At 43.0% G+C, this 17809-nt stretch overlaps 1 protein-coding gene and 1 non-coding gene across 2 annotated transcripts in view; both read right to left on the bottom strand.

Annotated features, from left to right (window-relative positions):
* LOC144492529 (beta,beta-carotene 15,15'-dioxygenase-like) overlaps positions 1 to 12732 on the bottom strand; it is a 36142-nt gene extending 23410 nt beyond the window's left edge. Inside the window, exons 1-5 of the mRNA XM_078210636.1 lie at positions 12589 to 12732; positions 10101 to 10229; positions 5036 to 5165; positions 3212 to 3359; positions 1428 to 1575 (exon numbers count right to left, since the gene is read on the bottom strand). Of these exons, the coding sequence (XP_078066762.1) occupies positions 1428 to 1575; positions 3212 to 3359; positions 5036 to 5165; positions 10101 to 10229; positions 12589 to 12652 (619 nt within the window). The 5' untranslated portion in view covers positions 12653 to 12732. The remainder of the gene's footprint in view (positions 1 to 1427; positions 1576 to 3211; positions 3360 to 5035; positions 5166 to 10100; positions 10230 to 12588) is intronic.
* Positions 11493 to 11565, bottom strand: trnaf-gaa (transfer RNA phenylalanine (anticodon GAA)). Its single transcript has one exon. It is a non-coding gene; the product is annotated as a tRNA-Phe (tRNA).
* Positions 12733 to 17809: the final 5077 nt, after the last annotated feature.

The raw sequence follows: 17809 nt of genomic DNA on the forward strand, positions 1-17809 counted from the left end.
CAGACTCCAGCTTCTACAGCTGCAACACAGTGAGGGGCACTACATTGGTTCCCCTGTCCCAGACAACTGGTGGGGAGTGGGAGAGAGAGATGAGACAAGCCCGAGAGCCCAGATATTCTCAATAAACCTTGTCCTGTCAGAGGCTATTTCTTCAAGAAATAATTTATTTTAAGAAACTGATAAAACACTTTGCTGAATGGAATTATCAATATCCCACTAAACAAAACACGCAAACTAAAACCAAACCAATCTTTCAGACTTCCCCAAATACCAATATCGTGGGGGTTAACATTGACCAGAAACTGAACTGGACAAGTTGTATAAATACTGTGGCTACAAAAACAGGTCAGAGGCTGGGAATCCTGCAACGTCTAACTTAATTCCTGACTCTCCAAATCCTGTTCACCATCCACAAGGCACAAATCAGGAGTGTGATGGAATACTCCTCACTTGCTTGAATGAGTGCAGCTCCAAAAACATAAGGTGCTCTACACCATCCAGGACAAAGAGGCCACTTGATTGGCATCCCATCCGCCACCTTAAACATTCACTCCCTCCACCACCGACACATGGTGGCAGCAGTATGTACCATCCAAAAGATGGACCGCTGCAATTCACCAAAGGCTCTTTCCACAGTACCTTCCAACCCATGATCTCCACTGCCTTGAAGGAAAGGCATGGGAACACCAACATCTTCAAGTTCCCCTATAAGTCACACTCCATCCTGACTTGGAACTATATCACTGTGCCTTCACTGTCTCTGGGTCATAATCCTGGAACTCCCTCACTAACAGCATTTTGGGTGTATCTACACCACATGGACTGCAGCAGTTCAAGCAGGCAACTCACCACCACCTTCTCAAGGGCAATTAGGTATGAGCAATAAATGATGGCCTAGCCAGAGACACCCACATCCCATGAATGAATGTTAAAACAACAGACAAATCTTGATCAGAAAAGATTCATGGGAATAGTTCCTGGGATGAGGAACTTTACTTATGAAGAGATGTTGGAGACATTGGAAATATTTTCCTTAGAGAAAAGAAGGCGGAGAGTAGATTTAACAGAGGTATTCAAAATCATGAGGTTCTGGAGAGAGAGTAGATAGGGAGAAACTGTTCCACGTGTGAAAGGATCAATGAGAAGGCACAGGTTTAAAGTAATTTATAAAAGAAGCAAAAGCCATACAAGGAAAAACTTTTTCACGCAGCGAGCGATTAGGGTCTCAAATGTAATGCCTGAGATTGTGGTGGGGTTAGGTTCAATTGAAGCATTTAAGGACAATTTTCCAAAAAGAAAAAATGTGCACGGTTAGGGAGAGAAGTCGGAGGACTGGCACTGGATGAGTTTCTCGTTCTGAGAGCTGGTGCAGACATGATGGGCCAAATGGCCTCCCTCCGTGCTGTTACAATTTTGTGATCCATTACCTGGCTTGATATTTGGTATCTTCACAAACAGGTACTTTGTTTTGCCTTTCTCAGCTATAGAGGTGCCCATATTGTAAGTGTTTCCATTCCTATCATAATGTGGATGAGATGTCGCCAGGTTCAGAGGAAGATATTTTCTGTAGTCAACCTATATAAATAGGCCAAAGGTAAATTAAACCAATCTTCACCTCTGAAGATGCACTGTCATTTACTGTTTTATAACACACACCTCTTCATTATTGTGCACTTGAAACATTGTTTTAGTATAAGTTCAATTGGAGGTTATTAGAACGCATCGAGAAATGAAAAATTAAAGCTATTTATGAAGATTCTGACAACAAAAATGATGGCACATGGTGCTAAGTACAATCCCATGAAACCAAAGGGACACAGAGACATAAAACTGAGTAGTGGTGAAATTTGCAGCCTTCCTGAAGGATTCCAATTGTTTTCCTACTTCTGTGCTATACTTCAAGCTTCTAATATGTCTGTACCATATTATAACACCTGTAAAAGTGAAGTATAGGCTTTTCTTCACAGGGAGGATGAGACATTCCAAGGGATGACTCAGCTCAAGCAGAGTGGATTTGTTCACTGGCAACTGGCTGACTTAACAGCGGCATTAACCGCTCAGAGATTCACCAGATTGATTCCGGGGATGAAAGGGTTGATGTAGGAGGAGAGATTAAACAGTTTGGGCTTGAGTTTAGAAGGATGAGAGGGCATCTGATAGGGTCATATGAAATTTTAAAAGGGATTGATGGAAGTAAATGTAGACCAAATGTTTCCTCTTCTGGGGCAATCTAGAACAAGTGGTCACAGGTATAGTTAAGAGGCAGTAGATTTAACACTGAGATGAGGAGGAACTACTTCTCACAGAGGGTGGTGAATTTGTGGAACTCACTGCCCCATAGCGCGGTGGAGTCTGAATCATTGAATGGTTTCAAGAAGGAGATAGATATATTTCTAATAAAATGGATAAAGGGATATGGGGAACAGGTAGGGAGGTGGATTTGAGACCAGGGAGAGATCAGCCCTGATCTGATTGAATGATGGAGCAGGCTCGAAGGGCTGAATTTGCCTACTTCTGCTCCTAATTCCTATGTTACTATGTGAACAGGATATGGAAGTGGTCAGCCTAGTGGACAGTGGATGTCTCTGTTTTGACAAAGGGTCATCTGGACTCGAAATGTCAGCTCTTTTCTCCCCTTACAGATGCCGCCAGACCTGCTGAGATTTTCCAGCATTTTCTCTTTTGGTTTCAGATTTCAGCATCCGCAGTAATTTGCTTTTAGCCTGGACATCCTCCCTTCCAGACAATAGTGTGCAATGCCAATGGGGCTAAAAGCTTTAATTCCGGTGGAAGATGAAAATAGAAGCATGCCTGATCAATTGATGCAACAAAAAGACATCTAAAATACTTAATTGTTGAATATACCTTTGTTAAACATTGGGGACCATTTCTGTGTAAACACAACTGTCCACTGAGCTCTAAACTAGAAACCCAGCAATAGAATCATAGAATCCCTACAATGCAGGAGGAGGCCATTCAGCCCAATCGAGCCTGCACCCACAACAGTCCCATCCAGGTCCTATCCCCATATTTACCCTGCTAATCTCCCTGACATTAAGGGACAATTTAGCATGGCCAATCCATCTAACTTGCACATCTTTGGATTATGGGAGGAAACCGGAGCACCCAGAGGAAACCCACTGGGTTTCGTGCAAATGCACACAGACAGTCACCCGAGGCTGGGATAGAGTTTCATTTAAATTGATCTCACCTTATCCAATGTCTCAAGTGACCTAGGATCTATCTTTCTGATATAGTTGACCTCCGATGAAGCAAAGTAGTCCCCACCATATTTAATTATATTGATCAAACAGTTATCAGTGAAATCGGGAATAACATGTGTGAGATAGGAAAATGCCCTGTAAAATAAAAACAGAGGCACGTTACTTGTTTATGTTCAATTCAGTTGTTTTCCATTCTGAGTCAGTATGCAATGGAATAATTGAGAGCTGACATTACAAAAGAAGTGTTTTTGCAATGTTGGTGGAACTCAGGTGGATAAGCTGTTTTGGACCCTAATGGTATGCACTTAGGTTGTTGAAAGAGGTCAAAGGTGAGACAATAAAGGCTTTGAATATAATTTTAAAATCTACCCTAAGCATGCAATCTTTTTCTATGTGACTGGACAACTGTTTAAGATGGAAGGAGAGGCAGAATAGGCAACCTTTGTCTGTGATTTTAATGCAAATTGTGGCCAAACCGGATGAACTTAACTGTTCTTTTTGAATAACTTACAGATTGGACAGGTAAAAGGAGTTCAGTGGATGTAGAGTATTTGAGTCATCAGAAGTCATTCAATAATATTTTTCACTGCAATAATTCAGGTAATATGGCAACATAGATTTGGTGGCAAATAAGAAACTAAAATAACAGGACCACTGGGTTTTGCTTGGAAGTGGTGCACCTCAAGGGAAGTATGGGTCATTTTTTATTCTTGGCATAAACAGATAATCGGGATTGCCAGCAATACAGACTCAAAATTTGCTGATGACACACACGCAGATGATCCAGAAAACAATAAGAGGGCCATAAAAAACTTAAGAATGGAATGGACAAGATAAGAGATTAGAAGGTGCAATTTTATATGCAGAGGATAATATATTTTAGAGGAAAGAGAGAACAAAAAAAATGAATGAATGGACATACTTGGTGCAAAAGCCCTCGAGGCTGTGGCGAGCAGAGATCAAAGGGTTCAAATAGAAAATTTCCTCAAAGTGCCAGTGTCGATAGATTAACCATAAATAGAACCTTGGGTTTTATAAGTAAGGACAGAGAGTAACAGAGTAATGACAAATTTATATAAGTAACTGGGTTGGGCCACAATTCGAGTGCTGTACATGTGCAGTTGTGGACACTCTGTCATACCAAAGGCACTAAAGCCATTGAGGCATTTACCACAAGTTCGTCAGATATATGAGAAACTCCAGTTTCAAGGAGGTACTTGGGATACTAGTACCATTTACACTGGAACATAGAATATTCAATATTTAACACAGGTTCTCAAAGATTTAATAATATTTTTAAAAATTATGCAAAGTTTCAATGAAGTGAAGAGGAAAAGATTATCTTCTCAAATTTGGAGTTAATGATCGAAAATCATCAATTTAAAACCATTGCTAAAGGAGATTAGGTTTTATAAGAAAGGGCAGAGAATGGAAGAGTAATGATGAATTCATGTAAATAACTTGCTTGGGCCACAGTTCGAGTGCTGTACGTGTGCAGTTGTAGACATTTTCCCAATACCTTTGCCAGAGGCCATTTGCAAACATGGAATGCTTGCCACTGGGATTAGTTGAGGTAGAACCTATTGCTTCCTTTAAGAGAAGTAGAGTTAACATTAGAAGCAGAGAAAGACATCAGGCCATAGGGGAGAGCGTAGAACAGTAAGATTAGTTTAAGATTGCTTCAGCAAAGAACTGGCATGGCACAATGAGCTGAATGACCTCCTTCTGTGTTGTACACTGTAATTCTATGATACAGTTTAATTTGATCATTAACATAAGTAGGAAACATCAGTAATTCACTCCATGCTTACTTGGAAAAGATATTCTTGCAAGGATCTGGGTAAGCCATTGTGCCAAACTCTGACACCACAATCCTATTGGCCTCTATGTTAGTCTTGTAAGTATCACTTTGGAGATACTTACTTCTGTAGGATACCTCACCTAGATTTAAGAACATAAAAGCCAGTCATCATTGTGATTAGCAGAAGTGCATTTTCAATTCTCCATTCTAGTCTAGGAAACTTAGAATTGGAACTTTAAGAACAAAGAACAAAGAACAAAGAACAATACAGCACAGGAACAGGCCCTTCGGCCCTCCAAGCCCGCGCCGCTCCCCGGTCCAGGATTGAATCCTGAATCCAGGATCCCCGCCCAATTTTCCAGCCTATCTACATACTAATATCCTATCCACCGAGCTGTCCCTCACAGCTACGATGCTTTGTTCATCACAACCTATTAACTCACCCCCACCCCCGCCATTCCAGACCATGTGATCTCCAGGGAGAGGCAAAAACCCAGAGTGAAAACCCCAGGGCCAATATGGGGAAAAAAAAATCTGGGAAATTCCTCTCCGACCCCCTGAGGCGATCGAAACGAGTCCAGGAGATCACACTGGCCCTGATCAGAAAATGCTTCCCAACCCTATTCATTTCCACTTCTGCTTTACGAACACCATCTGAATTCCCTGCCCCCGAGACAGGTTCCCAACTATCCGCAGTCTCGCTCTGTACTGGCACCAGCAAGATGATCATAGAATGAAGCCTTGAAACGAGAAACAAAGAACAATTAGCCCGCGCCGCTCCCTGGTCCAAACTAGACCACTCTTTTGTATCCCTCCATTCCCACTCCGTTCATATAGCTGTCTAGATAAGTCTTAAACGTTCCCAGTGTGTCCGCCTCCACCACCTTGCCCGGCACCACATTTCAGGCCCCCACGACCCTCTGTGTAAAATATGTCCTTCTGATATCTGTGTTACACCTCCCCCCCTTCACCTTGAACCTATGACCCCTCGTGAACGTCACCACCGACCCGGGGAAAAGCTTCCCACCGTTCACCCTATCTATGCCTTTCATAATTTTATACACCTCTATTAAGTCTCCCCTCATCCTCCGTCTTTCCAAGGAGAACAACCCCAGTTTCCCCAATCTCTCCTCATAACCAAGCCCCCCCATACCAGGCAACATCCTGGTAAACCTCCTCTGTACTCTCTCCAAAGCCTCCACGTCCTTCTGGTAGTGTGGCGACCAGAACTGGACGCAGTATTCCAAATGCGGCCGAACCAACGTTCTATACATCTGCAACATCAGACCCCAACTTTTATACTCTATGCCCCGTCCTATAAAGGCAAGCATGCCATATGCCTTCTTCACCACCTTCTCCACCTGTGACGCCACCTTCAAAGATCTGTGGACTTGCACACCCAGGTCCCTCTGCGTCTCTACACCCTTTATGGTTCTTCCATTTATCGTGTAGCTCCTCCCTACATTATTCCCACCAAAATGCATCACTTCGCATTTATCAGGATTGAACTCCATCTGCCATTTCTTTGCCCAAATTTCCAGCCTATCTATATCCTTCTGTAGCCTCTGACAATGTTCCTCACTATCTGCAAGTCCTGCCAGTTTTGTGTCGTCTGCAAACTTACTGATCACCCCAGTTACTCCTTCTTCCAGATCATTTATATAAATCACAAACAGCAGAGGTCCCAATACAGAGCCCTGCGGAACACCACTAGTCACAGGCCTCCAGCCGGAAAAAGACCCTTCCACTACCACCCTCTGTCTTCTATGGCCAAGCCAGTTCTCCACCCATCTAGCCACCTCCCCCTTTATCCTATGAGATCCAACCTTTTTCACTAGCCTACCAGGAGGGACTTTGTCAAACGCTTTACTAAAGTCCATATAGACAACATCCACGGCCCTTCCTTCGTCAACCATTCTGGTCACTTCTTCAAAAAACACCACCAGGTTAGTGAGGCATGACCTCCCTCTCACAAAACCATGCTGACTATCGTTAATGAGTTTATTCCTTTCTAAATGCGCATACATCCTATCTCTAAGAATCTTCTCCAACAACTTCCCCACCATGGACGTCAAGCTCACCGGCCTATAATTACCCGGGTTATCCTTCCTACCCTTCTTAAATAACGGGACCACATTAGCTATCCTCCAATCCTCTGGGACCTCACCTGCGTCCAGTGACGAGACAAAGATTTGCGTCAGAGGCCCAACGATTTCACCTCTCGTCTCCCTGAGCAGCCTTGGATAGATTCCATCAGGCCCCGGGGATTTGTCAGTCTTTATATTCTCTAACAAACCTAACACTTCCTCCTTTGTAATGGAGATTTTCCCCAACGGTTCAACACTCCCCTCCGAGACACTCCCAGTCAACACATCCCTCTCCTTTGTGAATACCGACGCAAAGTATTCATTTAGGATCTCCCCTACTTCTTTGGGCTCCAAGCATAAGTCCCCACTTTTGTCCCTGAGAGGTCCGATTTTTTCCCTGACAACCCTTTTGTTCCTAACGTATGAATAAAATGCCTTGGGATTCTCCTTAATCCTGTCTGCCAAGAACATTTCGTGACCCCTTTGTGATGTTCATCCACTTTTTAAAAAAATTAAACAGTTGTAGCTTATGTAATCTATTGAAATTGCACTACCTCAATTGGTTCTATCAGTAGTCCTACTTCTAATTAGCACATCTAATTCAGGATTGGAAATGACTGGGACTCATTCCAGTACATCTGAATGTGGATAAATATATAGAGAATAATAACATGTTCGGAGTTAAAAATGTATTTTTAAAATCTGTATCTGGAACAAATGTCACTGCTTGATTCATCTCAGGCAGCATTCCAAACTCCAACTAGGTGTCAGTCATTGACATCCCTTTCTTTTGGGTGTTGTGTTGGCACCAGTTGCTGAATTAAGCATCAGAGAGACAATTATCTCACTTATATCAGAATAGTTAAGGATAATGTCCCTCGCATGTATGGGACCCAGCACAGAATGTTCAGAGGATGATAGTTACAACATTTCTTCATCTCCCCAATTTTTCATCCCTCCCATTTTCACCTGAAACAAAAACACTGGCTTCTTTATAACTATATATTTTTTTAAACCTAAAAAAAAATAAGAGTTATGGAAAAGAACAGGTGAGCAGGACAAATTGGATATCTTTATCAAAGACCCAGCTGTATCGTTGGGAATTCTCTACTCAAGAAGGTTTTGGATGCTCCATCAATGAATATATTTAAGTATGGGATAGACAGATTTTTGGTCTCAGGTCTTATGGGGAACAGGCAGGAAAGTGAAACTGAAGCCCAGGATAAGCCATGATCCAACTGAATGGCAGAGCAGATCGTATTTTTTTTAATTCATTCGTGGGACATGGGAATCGCTGGCTGGCCAGCATTTATTGCCCACCCCTAGTTGCCCTTGGAGGGCAGTTGAAAGTCAACCACATTGCTTTGGCTCTGGAGTCACATGTAGGCCAGACCAGGTAAGGATGGCAGATTTCCTTCCCTGAAGGACATTAGTGAACTAGATGGGTTTTTCTGACAATCGACAATGGTTTCACAGTCATCAGTAGATTCTTAATTCCAGAAATTTTTTATAGAATTCAAATTCCACCATCTGCCATGGTGGGATCTGAACCCGGGTCCCCAGGACATTAGTTGAGTTTCTACGTTAATAGTCTAGCGATAACACCACTAGGCCATAATATGGTCTACTCGCACTCCTATTTCTTGTGTTCTTGGTCTAATAGCAACCAAAAGGGAGGTTTGCTTTTGCATGTACATCACTCTACCATTTCACTTTTTAATTCTAAAGTCCTATACTTTCATTTCACTTGTGGCATGAATCAGATCCCTCTTTTCTCATCTGCTGCTACCAGCTAAAAAACAACCGTCAAGACTATCCAAAGAATCAGAGATATTACTCTACTGCTGCTTTTGTCATGTTAGATAGGGTGGCACGGTGGTTAGCACAGCTGCCTCACAACCGGGTTCTATTCCAGCTGCCTCAGGACCCGAGTTCTATTCCAGCCTTGGGTGACTGTCTGTGTGGAGTCTGCAAGTTCTCCCAGTGTCTGCGTGTGTTTCCTCTGAGTGCTCTTGTTTCCTCCCACACTCCAAAGACGTGCAGGTTAGGTGGATTGGACATGTTAAATTGCCCCTTAGTGTCAGGGAGACTAGCAGGGTAAGTATGAGGGGTTAAGGGGATCGGGCCTGGTTGGGATTGTTGCTAGGGCAGGCTTGATGGGCCGAATGGCCTCATTCTTCACTGAAAATATTTTTTATTTTTGTCACAAGTAGGCTTACATTAACAATGCAATGAAGTTACTGTGAAAATCCCCTAGTCGCCACACTCTGGCACCTATTTGGGTAGACTGAAGGAGAATTTAGCATGGCCAATACACCCAACTAGCTCGTCTTTCCGACAGTGGGAGGAAACCAGAGCACCTAGACGAAACCTACACAGACACGAGGAGAACATGCAGACTCCGCACAGACAGTGACCCAAGCTGGGAATCGAACACAGGTCCCTGGCACTGTGGGGCAGCAGTGCTAACCACTATGCCACCATGCCGCACTGTAAGGATTTTGTGATTCTACTCTATATAATTCTAGATGAACCAGTCATTGCTCTCACGACAACAGTGCAGACCTACCTACAGAAAAATGAAGTTCTCTTTAATTATCCAAATAAAACCTGCACCAAAAATCTTTGGAGGCAGTTCTTTACTCCAGAGGTTATTACAGTGCACTGTTGCATGAATGGAGAAAGGATGGTTAGTGACAAAATATCCACGAGAAACAAAATTGCATTCCCGAGACTACATCGAGTTACTGATGTTCAACAGTTTTCAAATCCAAATGAGTGAAATCTCTGTACAGCTGTGCCATGTGACAAACATTCTTCCGCCCGCTCCTTTTCCTTTATTGAAGACCATCAGTAATTTAGATTTGGCAAACAGATTATATGCCGGATGAGAAATGCACGCCTAATTAAATTGATGGACACGGTGCGGATGTCCATAACTGTCTTGATATTTCTCATTTTCGCATTCGGAAGCAAGCAGTAACATACCATTTTCAAAAGTGAAACTGTGGAGCAGTGACATCCCGTCAAACCAATGGTTAAAGACAGTGTCCCCAATCTTGTGCATGCCTGGTCCATTTCGAATGAGTGTCCCGTGTAGCCATTGTGGAATCCGGCCTTTTTAAAAATAAACACGGGTTAAAATGTATCTTTATTCACCGCTCATGGTGCAGATTACAATTCAGTGCAAGGTCAGTAATACCTCATGCACTTTAAGAAGTGAAAAGGCAAGCAGGACCTACTTGTACCTGAAAATATCAATGTTAAGGTTAAACATTATTTATTAGTCACAAGTAGGCTTACATTCACACTGCAATGAAGTTACTGTGAAATTCCCCTAGTCGCCTAGTCAATGTCACAGTGCAGTAGAATCATAGAATCCCTATAGTGCAGAAAGAGGCCATTCGGCCCATCGAGCCTCCACTGACAACAATCCACCCAGGGCCTATCCCCGTAACCTCACGTATTTACCCTGCTAGTCCCCCTGACAAAGTGCAATTTAGCATAGGCACTCAACCTAACCTGCAAATCTAAGCACCTTTCCAAAGTGGAAACTTCAATTTAAATTTCACAAAAGGCTCTGTTATTTTTTTAAATTTTCATTCCACCCTTAAAGTTACAAAGCCAATGCTCATAATGGACTGGGCAAACCCGAATCAATTCCTTCCTTGCTCCAAAAACCAAATTCAAAAATCCAATTGAATCCAATTCAAGGTCCTCACAAGAGAGACAAACAAGATCCAAAGCTGGCATAAGGCATTGCACCCCATCTTGGGTGTGATGGGGTGCAACACAGGTTGGCACAGTGGCACAATGATTAGCACTGTTGCCTCACCGCACCAGTGACCTGGGTTCAACTCCCGACTTGAACCATTGCATGTGTGGAGTCTGCACGTTCTCCCCATGTCTGCCTGAGGTGTCTTCTCCATGTCTTCTCCGGGTGCTCCGGTTCCCTCCCATAGTCCAAAAGATATGCTGGTTAGGTGCATTGGCCGTGCCAAATTCTTCGTCAGTGTACCCGACTGAACAGGCGCCAGAGGACAGTAACTTCATAAAGAAAAGTTTATTTATTAGTTACAAGTAAGGCTCACGTTAACACTGCAATGAAATCACTGTGAAATCCCCCTAGTCGCCACACTCCGGCGCCTGTACAGGTTACCACCTAACCAGCACGTCTTTCAGAATGTGGGAGGAAACTGGAGCACCCGGAAGAAACCCATGAAGACACAGGGAGAACATGCAAACTCCACACAGTGACCCAAGCCGGGAATCGAACCCTGGTTCCCGGCGCTGTGAGGCAGCAGTGCTAACCACTGTGCCACCCCTAAAATAAATGGAAGAGCAGGCTCAATGGACCTACTATTTTCGAGAACCAGCAGGTGCCAAAACCCAGGTTTGAACCAGGGACCTTTAGATCTTCAGTCTAACGCTCTCCCAACTGAGCTATTTTGGCTTATCAAAATTATAGTTTTAATGTAAGCATACTTGTGACACTAAATACATTTTTAAAAAGTTACAAAGCCAATGCTCAGAATGGATTGGGTAGACCCAAATGCATTCCTTTCTTACTCCAAAAACCAAGTTCAAAAATCCAGTTGAATCCAATTCAAGGTCCCCCACAAGAGGGACAAGATCCAAGCTGACAGAATAAGGCCATCTGACGTTTTGATCTTAGCCAAAAGGCCACTGCTCTAAATCTAAAAGAAGCACTGTCATCAGATCAGAATTATGAAAGTCGAGCTCACACGGTTTATTAATACATAATGATAAAAAAACTCGTTACGTAACATCGTAAGATCAATGCGTGTGTGTGTCTCTGTGAGATTTATTACCCCCAAAAAAGTATAAATATTGCAGAATCCGAGACATTGGTTCTGCCCAGATTTAAAAACAAGCTCGGGGGGAAAGAAAACAAGATACACGAAAAAAAACAGCCCAACTTCGAAGCGGATGTTGATAAGTCACGCACCGACGAGCAACAAGTGAAGTTAACTTCCCCAAACACTGTGCTTGTGATACAGTTTCAGTTTCACGCAGTTTCACTCTGGAGTGAAGGGGATATAATCCTCCTTGGAGCGGGGTTAAATCTCACACAAGGGAGGCTTTTGGGTCTCTCATCATGTCCAGACTCCTCGTACCTCTGCTATGAAATCCCCAAAGTAAACGCATCTCCCCTTTTTACCAGTTTTGGTCCTGGCTGTGTATATGTATCGAGCTCTCACAGAGAGCAACAAGTTAGCAAAGTCCCAGTTGCTTTTCTAACAGGACACACAGACAATAATATTTCAGGATTTGATCAAACCGGGGATTATCCCGGGGATTTGCAACTGATGTACTGCTGGGGCAGGTAATTTCCACCGCCTGAGTGTATTTTAAAACGCCATGGCTTTATTCTGATCTTGCAATAAGAAGTTGCTATTAAACGGAACCGCTACCGACAATTCTAGGTTATACCGTAAAGAACTATAACTCTCACCTTGAATTTCTGCTTTGACTGGCTCTGGATTTTCCCTTTTATTTCCTGTGAAGAGCGATTGCATTGTGATAGCAGCAACAGGGTGCGAGTTCTCTTAGTGTCTGCGTTACAGCTCTCTCTCTCTCTCTCTGGAAATAGGTCTATCAGTCTCACTAAAAGAGCGCCACCAAACTGTAGAGTTTAAAAAATCTGCTTTCATGCACTGCTGACCTAATGTGGAGGAAAAGGCAAAACACAGCTGATAACAGTCCAGTGTTAAGTGAAAGCACGCACCAAAACACACTAAAAACTTGTTTTCTGCCCATGTTAAACCACAGAATCCCTGCAGACCAGAAGGAGCCCATTCCACCCATTACGACTCCGAGGAAGGGTCATCCAGACTCGAAATGTTAGCCCTATTCTCTCTCCACAGATGCTGTCAGACCCGCTGAGATTTTCCAGCATTTTCTGTTTTTGTGTCACCCACCACACCTGTAACCCCCGCAGATTCACCCGCAGGCTATTCCAACTAACCTACACATCCTTGGACTCTAAGGACACAGGGGCAGCACAGTGCTGCCTCACAGCGCCGGGAACCTGGGTTCAATTCTGGTCTGGGGTGACTGTGTGGAGGTTGCACATTCTTCCCATGTCTGCATGGGTTTCCTCCGACAGTCCAAAGATGTGCGGGTTATTTGGATTGGCCATGCCAAATTGTCCCAAGATATTAGGGGGATTAGTGGGCTAAATACTTGGGTTTACAGGAACAAATCTGGGTGGCATTGCCGCTTACAGTCAGGGGGATTATGTGGGGTTACAAGGATAGGGCTTGGGTGGGATTGTTGTTGGTGCAGTCTTGATGGGCCGAATGGCCTCCTCCTGCACAGTAGAGATTCTATGATTTTGTGACTAAGGGATGAGGGATTTAGCATGACCAATCCACCTAACCTACACATCCTTGAACTGAGGAAGGAAACCAGAGGAAACCCACACAGGGAAGAAGTGCAAACTCCATACAGAGAGTCACCCAAGGCCAGAATCGAACCCGGCTCCTTTACGCTGGGAAGCAGCAGTGCGAACCACTGTGCCACCATATGGCACAAGAGAGTTTTCTTTCTGCCACACTTTATTCCTACCACCAATTTCAAATTGTCATGCCCAATTTTAAGAAGTTTTACATGAAAGTCTTGTTTAGAGCAGGTACCTCAAACACTCGACTATCAACAATGTTGTTAACTTTCCCGGCACCGATCCACTGGGCCGAATGGCCTCTCCTGTAACACTCTGACTTCTTAAAACATCTAGCCCGATCCTATCAAATTTCCAAACCCATTGCTTTAAATATTAAAGAAATAATTGTTGAGATGTCAAAATTCCTGCTTACAGAAAGATTGCTTCCAAACTAATCTTCACGATTTGAAAAACCCTGAAGGTTCTTGTACAACAAGCAGCATTAGAACAGCTAAAATAAGAAAAAGCTGTTTACTTCCCAGTCTCTCTGACATCTGTTACTTTAAAGACTTGCCTGTGACCACCACAAATACTCCACACGGATTCTCCAGCTGGAAACCAGAGCAGTGGAGATGAACGTTGTTCAAGTTCCTTATTTGATACACAATAAACGCTGGCACTTTGAACAAATAAACCTGTTGGACTTTAACCTGGTGTTGTTAAACTTCTTACTGTGTTTACCCCAGTCCAACGCCGGCATCTCCACATCATGACTTTGAACAGGAACAGTAGCTTAGTGATCATGCTGACAGATTATAGTGTTGTCAACCCTCCAGGATTGAAGACCATACTTCTGAACACCGCAATGTGTAACCCTGGAGAAACACCATAGGGATATTAAAAGAGAGATTCCTTTTTGCTTCATTTTCTTTGAACATCTCTTTGATTTGATTCATTTTATTTTGTCACATGTATTAACATACAGTGAAAAGTATTGTTTCTTGCACGCTATACAGACAAAGCATACCGTTCATAGCGAAGAAACGAGAGTATGAAAGTATTGAAAATTGGCGAATAAATTGTTCTTTGGTTGATAGCCAAGTACCTGGGCGGCACGGTGGCACAGTGGTTAGCACAGCTGCTTCACATTGCCGGGGACCCAGATTCAATTCTAGCCTCGGGTCACTGTCTGTGTGGAGTCTGTACATTCTCCCTATGTCTGCGTGGGTTTCCTCCGAGTGCTCCGGTTTCCTCCCACAGTCCACGGGTTAGGTGGATTGGCCATGCTAAATTGACCCTTAGTGTCAGGGTAAATAAGTGAGGTCATGGGGATAGAGCCTGAGTGGAATGTGGTCGGTGCAGACTCAATGGGCCGAATTCTATTCTATTTAACATTCAATTGGCATAGGAAGGCAGGATTACAAGGGTGGATGTGTTGGCCACTATTGGCTGGAGGGTTGGGCCAGTCATGTAATTAAAGCTCCAGGAACACAACTAAACACAGTTGGCGACCCTATTGATAAACTGGACAAATGGATCTGAAGATGTGAGTTCAAGTACTACCACTGGATCTGGGTGGGAAATTTAAATTCAGTTAATTAAATATAGAAAAATAAATCTAAATTAAAAAAAACTGGTGACATGAACTTACTAGCTTGTTCATTTTAGGGAATGAAGCATGGTCGATGTGATGCCAGAGTCACAGTCATGCGATTGATAACCATTATTTTGTAAATTGAGTTTGTGCCTTTATATGCCCTGTTTGTGAACAGAACTCCCACTTACCTGACGAAGGAGCAGTGCTCCGAAAGCTAGTGGCTTTTGCTATCAAATAAACCTGTTGGACTTTAACCTGGTGTTGTGAGACTTCTTACTGTGTTTACCCCAGTCCAACGCCGGCATCTTCACATCATGCCTAGGTCGATGCCAGGTTGTTCGTCCGCTTTCATTTCTTTTGTTGAGACTTTGTAGCGATTGTTACAACTGAGTGGCTTGCTAGGCCATTTCAGAGGGCAGTTGAGAGTTAACCACATTGCTGTGGCTCTGGAGTCACATGTAGGCCAGACCAGGTAAGGACGGTGGATTTCCTTCCCTAAAGGACGTTAGTGAACCAGATGGGTTTTTACAACAATCGACAATGGTTTCATGGTCATCAGTAGACTCTTAATTCCAGAATTTTTTTTATTGAATTCAAATTCCACCATCTGCCTTGGTGGGATTCAAACCCAGGTCCCCCAGAACATTATCTGGGTTTCTGGATTAATAGTCTAGCAATATTATCACTCGGCCATCGCATCCCCTGCAGAATGTACCTGCAGTAAGAAGTCTCACAACACCAGGTTAAAGTCCAACAGGTTTATTTGGTATTTGGTAGTATTTGCTACCAAATAAAGCTGTTGGACTTTAACTTGGTGTTGTGAGACTTCTTACTGTGCTTACCCCAGTCCAACTCCGGCATCTCCACATCAATGTACCTGCACCAGATGGACTGCAGCAATTCAGGGAGGTCTCTCACTGCCACCTTTGAGAGCAATTAGAGACAAATACTAGCTCTCTCATCAATGCCCACATGCGAGAAGTGAGCTGTTAAAAGCAACACAGGAACTTCAAAAACAAAGTCTTGCCACTGCTTGAGCATGTCAATAATGTGCATGAAATGTTTCATATTTAAATTTATAGGATGCAAGAAATTCTCGCAATTAGTATTTTACTACAAATAGCATTTAACAATCATCCCATTTCTGTTTCATATTCAGTAACCTATTACTTTGGCATGTAAACATAGGGAAATAAAGTTGCAATCAGTCCTTACCCAAAGGGTCATAGTCTTAAGGATGAGGGGTAAACCTTTAGGAAGGGGCGGCACTATGGTACAGTGGTTAGCTCTGCTGCCTCACAGCTCCAGAGACCTGGGTTTGATTCCTGGCTTGGGTGGCTGTCAGTGTGGAGTTTGCATGTTCTCCCTGTGATGGCATGGGTTTCCTCCAGGTGCTTTGGTTTCCTCCCACTGTCCAAAGATGTGCGGGTTAGGTGTGCACGGGCCATGCGAAATTACCCCTTACTGTCCTGGGATGCATAGATTAGGATTAGCGGGGTAAATGAGAGAGGTTATGGGGATTGCTGTTTGTACAGACTCGATGGGTTGAATGGCCTCCTTCTGCACTATAGGGTTTCTATGACTGAGATGAGAAGGGATTTCTTCATCCGAAGAGAGGTAAGCCTGTGGAATTCACTACCACAGAAGGCATTTGAGGCCAAAACATTATATGTTTTCAAGAAGGAGTCAGATATGGCTCTTGGGGAGAAAGGAATCAAAGGATATGGAGGGAAGGCAGGATCAGGCTATTGAGTTGGATGATCAACCATGATCATAATGAATATAACGAAGGGCAGAACAGACACGAAAGGCCAAATGTCCTGCTTTCTTTGTAGACTGCTAAAACAGATAGTGTTCTTTCTATAAAATAACCAGAGGTTGTTGCAGCGTTATAGAAATTAAATCTAATGAGTCATTGTCTTAAGGAACGGTGGGAAACAAGTACATAAAAAGTGTAGATTTATAAATTAGAATCGCTGGTAACATTGCTAATGGAAAAGCAAACTTGGCGAAATGACTCTGGGGGATATGTCATGGTTTTACTTAATAATACACGTGTTGGCTGTAATCCAGATAGTTCCTTTAATCAATTATCTCTGATGTTGATGCCTTGGGACTGTCATGCTCTAACTTGGTTGAAGCAAATCCAGAATGCTACACATACACCACCTCGTGGCAGGCTGCTTAATAACCTCTACTCCTCCCACATACTAATAAAAACAGCAAACTGCAGGTAGGATTTAATTCTTTATTTCAAGATATAAACACATTAAAACTAAATCTGAAATTAACTTCCGCATTTATTCGCACATAAATAATCAAATTACCCATCAAAAAAATCAGAACCCAACCAAAAACAAACATATTAAACACAATATATCAACAGAATATATTTACCTCAAAAGAACAATAAAAAACAATGCCAGGCACCTACTTCAGTGTTTGGAAGAATCTAAAGAGCAAACTTACTGATATTACTATTGTTTACTTGAATTAATGAAAGCAGACAAAAGCTGCAGGTGCTGAAAATCCAAAGTAAAAGCAGAAAATGCTGGAAATATTATTGGGAGTTGTCAGTTCGCTGACCTTTCGTCAGTTCTGATTCTCCATTGGTGCTGCCTGAGTATTTTCAGCATTTGTTGCTTCTATTTAAGGGAACTACAGGGCTCGAGTATTTTAAAGCATTTCCAATAG

Source organism: Mustelus asterias, chromosome 4, assembly GCF_964213995.1.
Source record: "Mustelus asterias chromosome 4, sMusAst1.hap1.1, whole genome shotgun sequence".
Classification (NCBI taxonomy): domain Eukaryota; kingdom Metazoa; phylum Chordata; class Chondrichthyes; order Carcharhiniformes; family Triakidae; genus Mustelus; species Mustelus asterias.